Genomic DNA, 17,748 nt, shown 5'->3' on the forward strand with positions numbered 1-17,748 from the left:
CCCACAAAATTAAAGGGATTATACAGCTCTTGGCTGGCATCAGGCAGAACTCTGTGGTCCTGCTGCTTTCACTCGATAGTCCTGCTACTTTTGGCATCAAAACAGTTTAAAGCTTTAAGCAGACGATTAATCTGTTCTTCTGAAGAGAGCAATATTGGATTGAGTTATTTTAAAATTTCTGTCTGCTGCACCTGGATAGTCAAAATCAGCACCCAGGGTTCAACTTGCAAGTTGGATGGAGAGAGAGAGGGGTGGGAAGGAACCCGCTCAGGGTCTTGTTCCTTCAGCATCTCAGTTGTTTGTGTTATTCTATAGAGAAAACAGATGCTTAAAACACACTGGGTGTCACATGACCTATTCTAGCCAACTGCCCAGTGACTCCAATATGGTCATGGCTAGTGTATTTGAGTTACTTTGATTAGATCATGGCTGGGAATTCCTCTCTCAGCCAGGACTCCATTGTCCAAGTGATCACGTCTAATGGTTTGTCTCCATTTCAGGAGTTTTGGCATGCAGAAGGTAGTGATGCAAATGTGCAGCCATCTTTGACCATGATCCTAAGTCACTAGAAAGTCTTTTGTTTTGAGGGGAAAAAAACATCAATTAGGGGGTTCCAGCCAGTAAATTCATTTTTTGATATAAAGCAAGGTTTCACAAGTGCTATATAAATGCAAATTCTTGTTCAAATCTGCAGATTAAAATAACACCTAAAAGAAATGTTAAAACAAATGAAATAACCATCGCATTAACAATCGGGACCATGGAGAAATCAGAGTCCCTGAATCATTAAACAGCTAAAATTCAAATGGATTTCTCCATTGCTGGATTAAAAAAATCAAGCCCGTTGAGTTCAGAATCCTTTTATTATAGTGTAACCGTGTACACAGGAATATAAAGTTTCACTAGAAACACCTTGTGTATACAGCACATCAAAATGAATAAGACACACAAATGCCCTGATAATTTACTCATATATTCATAATAGCACCTTTAATTTATTATTATTAAAATCAATTGTTGCTATTTGTGAGCTGTTTAGTCTCATTCTGTGAGAATCCTGCCACTTTACTTGTCCCTTCTTGCAGTGCCCATTGACTCAATAAGAAGCCGATTCCCCTGATTCAGAACCTCTGACAAACTTGTCTCACCAGCAACTTAGAAAAAAAAAAAATATTTTTATGTATCTGTTCACTATTATGTCACTGGGCAATTATTGGAAGAAGCAGCAAATATTATTGATGAGCCTGATATTTTTTAAAAAGCCGCCATCATGTAAACAAACTAATAGCTGTAAGCCAGGCTGGAGTTCTCTTTGAATACAATTCATGTGGAGCACAGGGTCGGCACCTTATAACTATTCTAGGACTAAGCCATTCTTAAGTTCAAGTGTTTGTTCCACTGTTGGTGAAAATTCAGTGAAAATTTATATAAGGTGGGGGTAAAATATACCTCCCTTTTATAAACCAGACCTTTGGGACAGTGTAGTCATGTGGCGGGGTGGGGGGAGGGGGGAAATCTCTGCTCAGCCCTCTGACTACATACACCCTGACCCATTTCCCTGGAGCATTAGTGATGTAGGGTGAACTGCCAGTGGAATTCCTGTCTCCACAAGGGAGTCCACCATTGCAGCTTCTGGATAACAGCAGTTAAACGGGCATGAGTACCACGCTGAAGAATCTCAGATACAGTTTAGGAGTTTTTATGGCTGAAATTGAGGTAGAGGAGGGCTTTGGTGTGGGCACCTCTCTCACTCCCATTGGGGCCTTGAGCACTGATAGCGTAAGGCTAACTACTTACTGTCTCTGCCATCAATCCTGGGAAACCTGGTGGCAATCAGAGCAGAAGGGAGAGAAACAGACCAAAGGACAGGTCCTTTCCCTCCCAGGCCAGAATTTGCATGTGATGACCAGGGAAAGGGTCACAGCAGGAGAGGGGGTGGCTGGGAAATATAAATAGGAGATCTCCATTTGCCAGTCATAATCCTGCCTGATTCTGGTTGGAGTTGGAATTCTAACTTTTAGTGTCCAGACTTTTCACTCCAGAAATTCAGTTGAGTCTGTTCAAAACTTGGCTTGAGTTTGAAGCCAGGCCCAATACCAAACTGTGCCCTGTGCCCGGATCCAACTCACAGGCCTGTCTCCAACCAGCTCGCCTTCAATCGTTCTCCAGAAGTTATCCTGTTCTCCTAGTCTGATGTATACACCAGTGGTGCACTCTTTGAAGTTCACGTACATAAATCAGAGCCTGAAAGTCTGAGATAATTGATATGGAAGGTGCAAGGTCACAAAGTTATCCTGTGCTGGCTGGGAGCCATCTTGAATACTGAGGTGTGAGGTAAGTGGAATTATATAGCATTTAGATTTAAAAATCTACTATTGCAGTTAAACAGAATAAAGATTTTTTAAAAAAAAAACTTACTTGATCTAATATTGTGGTTGCCATGGTATCTAGTCAGATTAATACGTGATGGTTGACTGCTTCAAAGCTGCTTAAATACTGAACTGACCATAACACGTTATATTACAGGCATAATTATTGAAAATCAAGTGGTATGAAAGCAGGTTGTCATGGAGACAGCCAGCTAAGGTTATTTGTCAGTGTTGCACCATCCCTGATTCTCTCTCCGTTTTATTTTCATTGTTCTCTTTGTGCAGCAGAGAAAAAAGTATCAGTTAGTGTATTTGCTTCCACCAGTCCGCTGGCTCACATAGACTCAGCTGTCCTCAGGGATTGTTTTCAGATATTCTCTGCCATCCATCGCAGCCTCCTGTTGCCTCCTGAAAGTCAGGTGCTTACTACTCCAAGGGATGGCTGATTCAGGATCACTAACTCTGGGGGAAGAAAATAAGGGACACTTTGCCATGGGTGAACTGTAGGAACTGAGTGGCGGGTGGGGGGTGGGGGGGGGGGGGGGGGAGGAGGGGGGAGGTGGAGGCAGGGTGAGGGAGCCAGGGGCGTGGGGGTGTAAACTCAAACTCAGGATTGCCACTGCCGGCTGGGACTCCAATGACTCCGCCTCCCCCTCCCCCGAGAACACCGGCCATTGCTCCCAAATGGCTGTATGGGCTTGGGCCTGCACTTGCGGTGCAGCACCATGCACGTTGGCAGACACAAAAGAAATCTGGGAATAAATGGCATCCTGGGAGGCTCAGAGCCTGGAACGCGGGTCGGAAATCTGAATTCCAGGACTGTCCCAGAAAATCCGGGATGGTTGGTCACTTTGGGCTGACTGCCCCAACCTGGAGCTTTGCAAACATGTATCAAAAGAGGGTGAGCCCATGCTGCAAGGCCTCCAATATCTGTTAAGGACGAAGTCTGCTGGACAATTTACGTAAAGACTTCACAGATGTTTGAAATTGTTCTGGTGTATTTTTTAGTGGGGCTGGGAGCAGGGTGTGGTGGGTAGGGAGACTGAGGGAGCCATAATATTATGGGAGTTGGTCACGCTTGATCATAGCAGAAATGGAACAGCTGAAGCAAGATGTGGAAGGTGGAGGCGGCAGCAAGTCTGGGGTTTTAAAAGCCTGTGGTGTCAGGGAGTTGAGGCACACACACTGTTGAGGTTCCTGGTAAAGAGGGTGCTGGAAGAGCCAACCTTTGTTTCAGCATGGAGGATGAAGAAGGTGGAAGTCGGCATGTAGGGAGATTGAGATATGTTCAAAGGCACAACAAGCATAGAGAGAAAGAGACAAAGGACAAAAAACTAGAGGCTTTAAGAACATAATAAATAGGAGCTGGAGGCGGCCATTTGGCCCCTCGAACCTGCTCTGCCATTCAATGATCATGGTTGATCTTTGACCTCAACTCCACATTTCAGCCCAATCCCCATATTCCTCGTGTCCAGAAATCTATCAATCACAGCCTTGTATATTCTCAACAACTGAGTAGTCATTTGGGGTAGAAACTTCTAAAGATTCACAACCCTCAAAACCCAAATAAATTCCTCATCTCAGTCTTAAATAGCTGAGCCCTTATCCTGAGACTATGGTCTCTAGTTCCAGACTTTCCAGTCAGGGGAAACAGCCTCTCAGCATCTATCCTGTCAAGCCCCTTCAGAATTTTATATGTTCCAATGAGATCACCTCTCATTCTTCCATCCTCCAGAAAGTTATAGGTCAATTCTACTCGACCTTAATAGAGGACAGCCCTCTCCACCCAGGAGTCAATCCAGTGAATTCTAGCTGCAATACCTCCAAGACAAGTACATCCTATAGTACAGAAGCCAAAACTGTAGCCAGTACTCCAGGTGTAATCTCATCAAAATCTTGTATAATTTTAACAAGACTTCTGTACTTTTGTCCTCCAGCCCTCCATTGCAATAAGAACCAACAGGTCATTTGCCTTCCTAATTATTATGTACTTGGATTTTAACTTTGTGTTAACTTCATAGTCCTGACGAAAGGCCACAGACTTGAAATGTTAACTCTGTTTCTCCCTCCACAGATGCTGTCAGACCTGTTGAGCATTTCCAGCATTTTCTGTTTTTATTTCAGATTTCCAGCATTTGCATTTTTTTTGTTTGCATCAACTTTGTGTTTCTTGTATAAGAAACACCCAAATCCCTCTGAACGCCAACACTGAAAAATTTCTCACCATTTAAAAAAAAATTCTGATTTTTCTGTTCTTCCTATCACAGTGAATAACCTCACATCTTCCCACATTATACTCCATTTGCCATCTTCTTGGCTATTCAGTTAGCTTGTTTATAACTCTTTGCAGCCTCTTTGTGTCCTCTTCACGGCTTGCTGTCCCACCTAGCTTAGTATCATCAGCAAACTTACATGAAGGGGCCAAGAGTAATGTATCCAAGTCATTAATATAGATTGTAAACAGCTGAGGCCCCGGAACTGATCCTTGCAGCAGCTAACTAGTAATAGACTGCCAACTTAAAAATGCCCTGTTCATCCCTACTCTCTGCTTTCTCTCTGTTAACCAATCCTCTATTCATGCTAATATATTATCTCCAATGTCACAAGCCCTTATTTTGTGTAGCAAACTTTTTTAGGCACCTTATCGAACGCTTTTTGGAAATCATGCAAGATGCACATGGCAGGAAGTTTGATTTTTAACCAGTTGGTAGCTTATCAAACTTGTCTTTTTGACAAGACTTGATTCAATCCGTTCTGTTGTGGTTCTGTCCAAACCATGTAATCTCCAACAAGCTGTGCAGGGCAGAGATCGATCAACAGGTCCCAGTCTGCCATATTCTGGTTAAGGTAAGCAAGGATGCACAGTGATGGGAGGCAAGGCAGACTGACTAACACTGAGGATGGAGTCAGCCTTGACTAGGTAGATGAATCAGACTGTAATAGGGAGCCCATGTCCAGGGCACATTCTCTCAACACTATCCCATTCCATTTAACTTGCCAACCTTCTTCCTGTGAATCTTGTGCAAAGGCTAACACTCATAATTTACACTGTGGTGGGGAGCACGTTGAGCTCCTTAATCCTCAATATCTGCTCCTGAGGTCCTGCGTTGTGGCTATGTTGTAGTGAACGAGAACCTTCGGTATCAGATTGCAAATGCCCCCTTATGTTGAAAAGACACAAATTGGTCACTGCACTATGCCCTGATGGGAGGTTTGATGTTTAACTTTCTTGGTCAAATATTTTGTTGCTTAGGTACCAGGATTAATATTCACTGTCTTGCCAAACTAGATCTCAGGGCTGCAATCTCTATTAATCTTGCCTTCCTGGGATTTGGTTTATAAAAATAAAATATATGTATATATGAAAAAGAGCAGTCTTTAAGGTATCAAAAACGTTTTCAACACCCATAGAGTTTGAGCTTGTTCATTGTTCAGGAATTCAGACCCTCGCTGTCTGACGAGGGGAAAAAGCTATGGGTTTGAATATCCTGCTTCCGCTGCCTGGATCTTGAGCCCAGTGGGAGGCTGGATCCTAAAATCTGTCAGCATTTCCACTTTTTAATAAAATATTGATGTTCAGAATAACAGCAGAGGCTCACTTCCATTCCTCCAGATCTTCGTTTGTGGTTTCGCCTTCTCATGGTTTTGCTTTCAGCAGTGTCTCTGAAAGGTTGCTTTGACAGGCAGGGGGGTATAACGTGCAGAAGCAGTCTCATTGGCACTGGTCAGACTGAGGGCTGGCTTCATGCTCGCTTAAGTGACTATAACCATGATGCTGTGTCCGATGCCACATTTCCCCAGGGTGCAGGTCACAAGTGGTGCGGCGGCTTGGGAGGCCCTCCTGGAACCAGAGAGTACAAGGTAAGGTACAAACACCAGCCCAACTTACCATCTACAGACCAACCCATCTAACATCTGTGTGGGACTTTTCTAATCGCTGACCATTGAACCAAACTATGGCAACCAGAAAGTTACAGGCTTAATCTCTGGCCTCTACTTAATCAGAAAGTAAGGACTTGCATTTCTATAGCAATTTTCACAACCTCAGGACATCCCAAAGTCTTTTACGTCATTGAAGTACTTTTGCAGTATAGTCACTGTTGTAATGCAGGAACCACAACAGCCAATTTGCACACAGCAAGCAAACAGCCAATCCTCAAACAGCAATGATTGAGATCAGTGAGCAGATAGTCTATTCTTGTGATGCTGTTTGAGGGATAAATATTGTCCAGGACATCGGGGAGAATTCTCCTGCTCTTCCTCAAATGGCACCTTGGGATCTTCTACATCCACCTGAGAGAGGCCTCTTTTAATATCCCACCTGATAGATGGCACCTCTGACAGTGCAACACTCTGTTGGTACCACACTGGGAATGTCAGTCTGGATTCTGTATTCAGGTCCCTGGAGTGTGAGTTGAACCCATAACGCTTGTATTCAGAGGCAAGGTACTGAACCACAGCTAACACCTAGTTAGCTTACTGTAGCAGAAGCAGTACTGAACAGTCCTGTATTGGGGGAGTGAGATTAGGGTTCCCCACTTTAATCACTATCCAGAGATCCTGCTGGACAATGTATAGCATTAAATAATCTGATATTGCTCACTGTTTAGGATCAAAGATGAAGGCTGAGGAACATTAGGCACTTGCATATCTGCACAGTAGCAACAGTCAACACCTTTGTAAGCGGGGGGAAGTGGACAGAGGGAAAATAAATATATTTTTAATTGAAGCAGGAAAAATGATCATTTAATCAGCAATCTTTATTGGAGTGATTTTGGGAGCAACAGCTGGCGAATCAACTATCTTTTTCACCCTAAGACAAGGGATAGCGAAGTGGGTGACAGAGTTCAGTGCAACACTGAATTCAAATCCAGGCACTCTCAAGTACGATTGTCTTGGAGCGAGGGCTGTTCAGGGGTGAAGTTGGGAAGCACTTCTTCACAAGGGCAGAGTAAATCTGTAACTCTTCCCACAAAAACCTGTTGCGGGACGGGGGTAGTTCAATTGAAAATTTCAAAACTGAAATTGATTGTTTTTTGTGAGGCAAGGGTATTAAAGGTTATGGAGCCAAAGTGGGTCATCGGACTTAAGATCAGCCACGATCTGACTAAACATAGCTTGAGGGGCTGAATGGACCTCTCCTATTCTTAGGATGAGGAGTTAGTGAGGTGAGTTACCACACCAGGCAGGGAGGTGGGCTAAATCCAGCCAGAAGATGCCTCTGTGGAGAGAGAAACAGAGTTAACGTTTCAAGTCCGTATGACCTTTCTTCACAGCTCAGAAGAAGAGTCATACGGACTTGAAACATTACTCTGTTTCTCTCTCCACAGATGTTGTCAGACCTGCTGAGTTTTTCCAGCATTTTCTGTTTTTGTTTCAGATTTCCGGCATCCGCAGTATTTTGCTTTTATCTTATTGAAGATTCCTCTCCAGGTGCTGTTAAGGATCCTGATAAGTCCCAGATTAGTTCCTGCCTCTGCCTCTGGGAAGGGTTCTGGAGAGGGGATATGTAGGCTTACAAAGCAAAAGGATAAGGCAGCATTGCAGTGCAACTATTTGGGTAACGATTCACAGAGTGTGACAGGAAGGGGCAGAGTGTACAAACTTAAAAAAACAGCAAATAGGGTCAAAGGTTGGTAAAATTATAAAACAACAAAATTACTGGTTCTTAATTGCACATAGTATTTGGAACAAGATAAATGAATTAACGGCACAATTGGAGGTTAATGGGAATGATCTTGTAACCGGTACAGAGACATGGTTACAAGGAGATCAAAGCTAGGAACTAAATATTCAGGAGTATGTGACTTTTCGAAAGGACAACAGGAAGGAAAAGGTGGTGGGGTAGCTTTGTTCATACAAGCTGGAATAAGTATGATAACAAGAAGTGATCTTGGATTGGAAGACGTAGGATCCATATGGGTGGAGGTAAGAAATAACGAGGGGAAGAAGACACTGGTGGGAGTAGTCTATAGGCCCCCTGACAGTAGCTATACTATAGGACAAAAAATAAATCAGGGGATAATGAGGGCATGTAAAAAAGGCAGTACATTAATCGCAGGTGATTTTAATCTTGGGAAAATCAAATTGGCAGAGGTACCGCGAGCAAGAATTCATAGGGTGTATTCAGGACGGTTTCCTAGAACGATATGTTGTGGATCCAACCAAGAATCAGGCTATTTTGGATCTGGTAATATGTAATGAGGCCGGTTTAACAAATGATCTTAGATTAAAAGATCCTCTAGGAAACAGTGACCATAACATGGTAGAATTTAGCATTCAATTTGAGAGTGAGAAACTTGGGTCAGAAACAACTGTGCAAACTTTAAATAAGGGTAATTATAATGGAATGAGGGCAGAGTTGGCTGGAGTGGACTGGGAAAGCAGTTTAGCAGAAAAGATGGTTGATGAACAATGGCAGATGTTTAAGAAAATAATTCATGACTTGCAACAAAGATATATCCCAGTGAGGAAGAAGGATTCCAAGAAGGGGATAAACCAACCGTGGTTAACCAAGGAAGTTAAGGATAGCATCAAATTGAAAGAAATGACATACAATGTGGCAAAGATTAGTGGTAAGCCAGAGGATTGGGAAAGTTTTAAAAACCAACAAAAGATGACCAAACAAATAATAAATAGGGAGAAAATAAACTTTGAGGGTAAACTAGCAAGTAATATAAAAACGGACAGTAAGAGCTTCTTTAAATATATAAAAAGGAAGAGAGAGGCCAAAGTAAATATATTCCCCCTAGAGAATGAGGCCGGGGAAGTAATAATGGGGAACCAGGAAATAGCAGAGGAGTTGAATAAATACTTTGCATAAGTCTTCATGGTAGAAGACACTAACAGCATTCCAAAAATACTAAACAACCAAGGGGCAAAAGAGGGGGAGGAAATAATGCAATAACTATCACTAGAGAAAAAGTACTAGGGAAACTAATGGGGCTAAAAGCCGGTAAGTCCCCTGGACCTGATGCGTTGCATCCTAGGATATTAAAGGTAGTAGCTACACAGATAGTGGATGCACTGGTGGTAATCTTCCAAGAAACCTTAGATTCTGGAAAAGTCTCAGAGGATTGGAGAACGGCCAATGTAACACACTTAATCAAAAAGGGAGGGAGACAAAAAACAGGTAACTATAGGCCAGTTAGCTTAACATCTGTCATTGGGAAAATGTTGGAGTCCTTTATAAAGGATGTAATAACAGAGGATTTAGAAATGCAAAATCTAATCAAGCAAAGTCAGCATGGCTTCATGAAGGGGAAATCATGCCTGACAAATTTATTAGAATTCTTTGAGGAGGTAACGAGCAGGATTGATAAAGGGGAACCAGTAGATGTAATGTATTTGGATTTCCAAAAGACGTTCGATAAGGTACCGCACATAAGGCTACTTAGTACGAAAAGAGCCTATCGTGTTGGGGGGTAGTATATTAGCATGGATAGAGGATTGGCTAACTAATAGAAGACAGAGAGTTAAGATAAGGGGGGCATTTTTGCGATGGCAACGCGTAGCTAGTGAAGTGCCACAGAGATCAGTGCTGGGGCCTCAATTATTTACAATATATATTAATGACTTGGACGAAGGAAGTGAATGTACTATCGCCAAGTTTGTGGGTGACACAAAAATAGATGGGAAGGCAAGCGGTGAGGATGACATAGAGAGTCTATAGAGGGATAATGTGGGAAAATGTGAGGTTATGCACTTATTCAGGAAGAATGGAGGAGCTGAATATTATTTAAATGGAGAAAGACTGCAAAAAGTTGCAGCACAAAGGGATTTTGGGGTCCTCGTGCATGAATCCCAAAAAGCCAGCATACAAGTTCAGCAGGTGATAGGTAGGCATTTGGAATGTTGACTTTTATTTCAAAGGGAATGAAGTATTAAAATAGGGAAGTCTTGCTAAAACTATACAAGGCACTATTTAGACCACACCTAGAATACTGTGAACAGTTTCAGTCCCCTTATCTAGGGAAAGATATACTGGCATTGGAGGCAGTCCAGAGAAGGTTTATTAGGTTGATACCAGGTATGGAGGGATTTTCTTATGAGGAGAGGTCAAGTAGGTTGGGCCTGTATTCATTAGAGTTTTGAAGAATGAGAGGTGACCTTATTGAAACATTTAGGATTCTTAGGGGGCTTGACAGGGTAGATGCTGAGAGGTTGTTTCCCTTGTAGGAGAGTCTAGGACCAGAGGACATGATCTCAGAGTAAGGGGGCACCCATTTAAAGCAGAGATGAGGAGAAATTTCTTCTCTCAGAGGGTAGTCAATCTGTGGAATTCTTTACTGCAGAGGGCTGTAGAGGCTGGGTCGTTAAATATATTCAAGGCTGAGATAGACAGATTTTTAATCAGTAAGAGATTCAAAGGTTATGGGGAAAAGGCAGGAAAGTAGAGTTGGGGATTGTCAGATCAGCCATGATCTCATTGAATGGCGGAGCAGACTTGATGGGCCGAATGGCCTACTTCTGCTCCTACGTCTTATGGTCTTATGGTCTCAACCAGCAGGTAATTGGTGAGGGGAAGGACTTAAATTTGGAATGAAAGGCAACACCTTTACCTTCATCGCAGGTAGGCCCAGTCCAACCATACAGGCAGGTACAGTGTCCATTCCGAGAATCACAGCGAGCGTTATTGGAGCATCTGCAGCTCAAGGAGCAGCTGGGGCCATAGTGATTGGCTTGGCAATCTGAGGAGGACAAGAAATCAATCACTAATTGCAGTTTCTGCTGAAGTTTCAACCTCTTCAAGCCTTTAACATGCACAGACCATGCACATGTTGCTCAGTGTAAAGCTCTCTCTTGTTAAGGATCCTGATGGTCTCCCATCTGCATCCCACTTTCAACCAGTGAGCAGGCAATCTTTACATATTGTTGAGGAGAGATTTGAAATACCAGGGCTGTATCCTTTGAAGAAGTGAAGGCTGAAAGGGGATCTAATTGAGATTTTTATTTTAAATTTTGAAGAGTTTCAGTAGAACAAAAACTATGGACGGAATCGTCCCAGATTTGCACTAAGTGCAGTAGCAGGCGGGTAAAACGACATTTTACCCACAGGGCACAATGGCGGCTTTTCGTGCCGTATCATCCCAAACCCGCCGCACTAATTCTACATTCCCGGGATACACGCCGTTCGCATGGCGGACAGGCTCTCATTTGCCTGCCAGGCCATCACCTCACCGCTTCAGCACGCTTGGCACCATATTTAAAGTCCAGCCACACAGAGATCTCTCAGTGCTTCCAGCCCATGACTGCTGCAAAGAAGACTTGGCCCTGAAAGGCAAAAAGACCGCAGCTCCCAGGTTCAATGACCCGTTGCTTGAGCGCCTTTTGGACGCAGTGGAGGCTCACCATGATGTCCTCTACCTCTGCTCTGGTCGCAGGATGGGCTGCAACTTCACTAATTTGGCTTGGGAAGTGGTGGCAGCGATGGTCAGCGCCAATGCCCAGCAAAAGAGGACAGTCACCCAGTACCGCAAGAGGAGGAATGATCTCCTCCATTCAGCCAGGGTAAGTTACTCTTCTCATCACTATCAACTCACACACTCACAAACCCATCACACATCCACAGGGATCTCACTCACTGCCGGTTCAAGGGACATAACCATTCACTCTCTCACACACACCTTCATTGTCCTCATCCTGTCCATGGGACCACTCACCACCCACACATGCCAGGCATACTTATCATCTGGCCTGGCAGGCATTCTGCTTACACTCTCTCCATCTCTATTTATGCAGGACAAGCCGGCACACAACAAGAGTGAGAGGTTGCAGATCAGTGGAGGAATGCCTGAAATCAAGGTCCTCATGGACTTTGAAAACAGAGTCATCCATCTGGCCGGCGATAATCTGGACTGGTCCTGTGCTGACCGTGAGATTGATGCTGCTCTACCAAGTGAGGATCCAGCAGTGCAACAACCATCAGACAACCATGTTGTGAGTGATGTGTCCTGTTTCACAGGCCACTACCACGCACTAATTATCTCCGCTTGCTTCTACAGGCACATCTGAGAAACAGCCGATGAAGTCCACGACCCAGGGCCTCCAATCAAGCCCCGAAGAAACCTCTGAAGTGGAATCTGAAGGTGCCCTCCCTGAAGTCCCGTCACAGCGCTCACCCACACCCTCCACCAGCGCAGAGACACACACCTCGGTGGGACCTAGCTTTACAGTAGCCTTGGGAACACAATCTGGTGAACATATCGCACTGCCTGATCTGCAGCAGGCAGTGGCAGGGACTTCCCAGGTGTCCGGCAGTCAGAGAACTGCTGGAGGCCAGAAATTTGCTGAGTCTGAGTCAGATGACAAATCTCTGGACTTGGTCATACCTCAGTTGCTGGAGCTGCAAAGGCAAGCTCGGGAACATCAGGAAGGGATGTCCAAAACAAAAATAAAAATACCTGGAAAAACTCAGCAGGTCTGACAGCATCTGCGGAGAGGAACACAGTTAACGTTTCGTGTCCGTATGACTCTTCAACAGGGATGTCTGCTAGACTCCTCAGATTGCAAGGCACGATAGAGGAGTACGTCCGCCTTCAGGCTGAGGTGATAGCGCCAGCATGCCAACGCACCGAGGTCAACACTGATAGGATGGCGGCTGCCATGGAGACCTTGGTCCAGGATGTCTCTCCTGCACTGCTGCGCGGGCTCAACTCCATCACTGATGCCATAGTTGGCCTCCAACAATGTGTATGCGAGAGGGGTGTGGGGCAGCTTGATCTCACTCCAGCTACCCCTTCCCCTCAAGGAGTCAGCCTGGGGCCCTTGGGCACCCATAGGGAGGAGGATGGCCCCTGGGGCCATCCATCTAGGTGACTCCTGGAGTGTCTGGCCCTTCCAAATCCCCTCTTCCTGTGACCTCAGCAGCTCTAGGTCCCCAGGCCGAGGAGGGTGCCTCTGCCATACAGCAGGACCCCGACTGCAGGCCGGGCCCCTCCAGGTCTCGGTCCTCCGCAGGACGCCCGCCAAGGTCATCACAGAAAGGGTGCAGCAGTCAGCGGGCTGCCTGCACCTCCCATTTTTTTGCCTTTTCACCATATTGTCCGCTCACACCACCAAACATGCCCGACGCCAGCGGGCACGGAAAATCCCGGCCTATGTCCTCTGATTGGGCAGTCAGTAATGATCAATTTAAAATGATCACTGGGAGTAAAGAGAGATTTTTGTACAGAGCACTGAGCCTGGAATGCTTTGGCACAGAGTAATGCATAATACTCACCAACATCGCACCTAGTGCCAGTTTTCCCTGGGGGACAGAGGCACTGCCCTGTTGCAGGGTCACAAGGTGCACCTCCCTCACAGTCACACAGCTGCTGGCACTGCTCCCCGTGTTGTCCCTCCTCGCATTCTACAGTGGCCCGGAGAAAAATAAAACAAGTCAGATGGCTCAATACCTCAATAGTAGGCGGGCTGTTGAAGCCAACTATACTGTCTGATTCATGTCAGGGCAGGCAAAGCTCTTCATGTAACCACAGAATACCAGACAAACAGTCCCCATGCCCTCAGGGAAGATAATACATTTCTATAGCCCATGTGGGCAGGCAACTATCTCCAATTACCTTTAGCAGAGGCAACATCATCTCAATTCTTGTGATTGATGAATCATAGAGTTTCGCAGGGCATGACTGGAGCTTAAATTTGCTTTCCATGTATCTCAGGTTGCTGAGACTGGCTATCTTGCCAATGTGCTGACAGCGTTAAGAACAGCTCTTTCCAAACCTCCAGGTCCATTAAAAAGCATCAAATTTAGGAGAGAGTTGCGTCATTTCTAAAGCTTGGTCGCTAAAGCTCAGTGACTGCATGTGGACAGCAGCTCCAAGGCCAGGTAATGTGGTCCATTTGGCTTTGTTTGGGGGAGCGGAGGATGGGGGCGGTGGGGCGGTTGAGGAGGGGAAGGGCAGTTAACAACGCAATAGCATTTTACAGCAGCCATAAACCCACACAATGCTTTGTTAGAACAATTACCTTTTTCACAGTGGTCTCCATGGTAACCAGCTGAACACAGGCACTGCCCAGTCACAGGATCACATGCTCCATTTCTGCAGTCACACAGATGCTGACAGTTCGGTCCGTGAAAACCAGACGGGCAGACTGTAAACAGATACAAACTGTCACTCAGATCAGCTGAGAAAAGATAAAACTAGACATCTCAAGGGTGTTACAAACGTCGTGCCAGCAATGCATCACACTGTGTCTCTGCGACCCTCCATCACTCATGGTGCACTAGGCTGCCTATCTTGACCTGCTATCGGAGGTGATTCACTCAGTAAAATTTTGACTGTCAAAAGCACCAAAACAGTGACTGCAAGTGTGCTAGTCATGGCTCAGGGGGTAGCATGCTTCCTCTGTTATCACCATTGTGAGTGTTGTTTAGGTTGTCCTGCATTAGGATCAGTAGAGACTGCTGGAGGCAAGGCTGTGGTAAACTTTACCTTTTATTAAACATTCTTCTCAATACATACAGGACAAGGCTTCACATAGGACCATCCCTCAGTAAGCTCTGTTGTCATGTGATCTTACGTCACTGATGATATAGACTGGCTATTAACATTAATCCTTTACACCACACTACACTTGTCTTTGAGTCAGAAGGACCTGGGTTCAAGCCCCACTCCAGAGACTTGGGCACAAAATCTATCTTGATACAACTTGTGCAGTACTGAGGGAGTGCTGCACTGCCTTTTGGAAGAGACATTAAACTGAGCCCCGTTTGCTCTCTCATGTGGATGCAAAAGATCCCATGGCACCAATAGAGGAAGGGCACAGGGCAATTTCGCTGCTATCCTGTTCCGTTTCTGCATTGGAAATTATGTGTATTCCTTACTGTTAAAGCTGGATTCCCAGCATCGATATGGGACACACCGCTCACTGCTGGACAAAAAGTGATTGTTAAATCACTGTATCGCCAGCCACCACAATGGAACAGGAAGTTGGTGCTGCTGATGTCACTCCCCCCTCGCTGCCCTGGTCGCCGCCCCACTCCCAACCCCTCACCACATTCCTTGTTGCACCCCCCTTGCCGCTCCCCTTTAAGGTGGTGAGTGAGGCAGTGGGTGCTCAAGGGTTGGGAGCAGGACAGAGAGAGGGTCAACAACAGCGGCAGCGACTGGGAGGTGAATGGGGTGGCAAGCGAGGCAGTGACTGTCAAGCATCCAAAACATTGTTCTTTGATGCAGGCAGCCACCTGGGGCGCTGCTGCTAGTGAGGTCACAAGCACTGTGACTGCATGTGTGGTGAGTGCGCCCCCTGCAGTTGCAGCAGCAGCAAATGCAGCCTTGTTAAAAATCCTTTTGTTCAATTTCTGGACATTTTGGTTTACACAGGGAATGCCGAATGTAAGTTGTGAACCGCTATCATTGAACTGCAAATTAATGAATAAATCTCCAGTGGATGCAAAACCCAGCAGCAGGTGGCGATATTGTACAATGAATGTAACTTTGTGCCCTTGTATGATGGACATTATGGCGTAGCAAAGAGTAAGGCCACACAACCCCTCAGTGAACATTGGCCAAGGCTGCGTCCAGGATCCAATCTGTCTATTAATCAACGTTTTCTACCGCACAGCTTAAAAACCCCCGCAGAATAAGGAATCATCCCCTTTAACTTGGCGTTCCATTCCACAAGCTCCTCATACCATAGAATCATACAGCACCAGAGGCCAATCAGCCCGTTGTATCTGTGCTGGCTCATGATGTGTTTGGATAAGTTGAGATGATCCTCAGACTTCAGTCCCACCATTACATCCCTTCATTTCCTATTCAGCCACCCACTATTCACATCCCCAGCCATTTCCATTGGTGTTTAAATTTATTTAAATTCTGGACCCACCTTCCTTTCGTGAGCCCCATTCTTGATCCCCTAAAAGGGGTCACAAAATACAACCCTTCCTTCTATTCCTCCAGCCGACTTTTACTCCAATTGCATATAGAACATAGAAAATATGAATGTTAAGTCTTTCCATTTATCATCCTTCCAATTCTAGCTTAGCCTAACTATATAGTGTTCGTTTATCACTCTACTCCCAAACATACTTCACAACATGACCAGTATATACTCTCCTCTCCTCAACTCTCAGCATAGTGTTCTTTAGCTCTGCTCTCAGGATTTCTCCAATCGGTCATTTCTTCCAACAGTTCTCCCCAAGCTCAAACCCAATCAGACCCTCAACTGGGAGTGTTCACAACTAGCCATGATGGACAAGTTCAACAGTTACAGTGCTGTAGCGTGGTGGTCATGTTACTGGGCTAATAATTTCACTGGGGAAGTTTAAGAATTTGAATTGTTTTTTTTTAATTCTGAAAATAAAAAGCTGGTGTCAGTAAAATTGTCCATGAAGCTGTCAGATTGTCGTGAAAACTCAACTGGTTCACTAATGTCCCTTTAGAAAAGGAAACCTGCTGTCTATACGCAGTATGGCCGATATGTGACTGCCGTCCCACAGCTCTATAGCGGCGGTGGAAAATCACTCAGGTGTAACAAAGAGTTTGCAGTGTTTAAGAAGGAAGATGCCCACCACTGCCAACTTCTCAACGGCAACTGAGAGATGAGCAATAAATGCTGGTCTTGCCAGCGACGCCCACACGCTCGAGAATGAATAATAAAAAGTCATTTTTGCCCTCGGGATCTCTATCACCTGTGATGCCCAGTGTCCTCTCAGAGCTGGGTCCCTGTCAACTTACCGTGCTCACAGTTGTGCCCATAATACCCTCTCGCACACTGACAGTACCCAGTCACACGGCTGCAGGTTCCGTTATTTTGGCAGGCACAGTCCAGCTGGCAGTTAGCACCGAATTTCCCACGGGGGCATTCTGGAAAAGATCAAACCAAACCGGGGATGCCGATTCTGTGAATTCTACCTCAATCCAAACCATAAGCAGGAAATACATACAACAGAAAGTAAAACGCTGCAGATGTTGGAAATCTGAAATAAAAACAGAAACTTTCCGAAAATACTCAGCAGGTCAGGCAACATCTGTGGAGAGAGAGAAACAGTTGAAGTTTGAGGCCTTTAGTCAGAACTGGAAGATGTTAGGAATGTAACAGTCTGTAAGCAAGAACAGAGTCAGGAGAAGGGGCTCTACAACAAAGAAAATGTTGACAAGAAATGCCACTGGAGAACGACTAATAAAAATAAAAATAGCAACACACTTTACATGTGTTTGTCTTGCTGCCACATTTTTCATCCAGTTTTCTCTCTGTCTTTCTCATTGTCCCTGCTTCTGTTTCTATCTCTGACTTGATTACTGTCTCTCTCTGTCTTTGTCTTTCGCTCTGTGTCTATCTTTCCCTGTCTCTTTCCCAGTCTGCGTCTCATTCTCTGTTTTGTTTTGTTATAACTTATAAAGCTAAGATGTGCAGCCATGGCTCAATAGCTTTC

General features: G+C 45.0%; 1 protein-coding gene across 2 annotated transcripts in view; it reads right to left on the minus strand.

Moving 5' to 3' along the window:
- Positions 1–844: 844 nt before the first annotated feature.
- LOC144690414 (uncharacterized) overlaps positions 845–17,748 on the minus strand; it is a 537,164-nt gene continuing 520,260 nt past the window's right edge. For both annotated transcript variants that reach the window (XM_078557903.1, XM_078557904.1), the window contains 5 exons: positions 17,051–17,179; positions 14,337–14,462; positions 13,591–13,719; positions 10,931–11,059; positions 845–6,210 (listed from right to left, as the gene is read on the minus strand). In XM_078557903.1, the coding sequence (XP_078414029.1) occupies positions 6,179–6,210; positions 10,931–11,059; positions 13,591–13,719; positions 14,337–14,462; positions 17,051–17,179 (545 nt within the window). In that variant the 3' untranslated portion in view covers positions 845–6,178. The remainder of the gene's footprint in view (positions 6,211–10,930; positions 11,060–13,590; positions 13,720–14,336; positions 14,463–17,050; positions 17,180–17,748) is intronic.

The sequence above is a fragment of the Cetorhinus maximus genome, chromosome 15 (genome assembly GCF_964194155.1).
Source record: "Cetorhinus maximus chromosome 15, sCetMax3.hap1.1, whole genome shotgun sequence".
Taxonomy (NCBI): domain Eukaryota; kingdom Metazoa; phylum Chordata; class Chondrichthyes; order Lamniformes; family Cetorhinidae; genus Cetorhinus; species Cetorhinus maximus.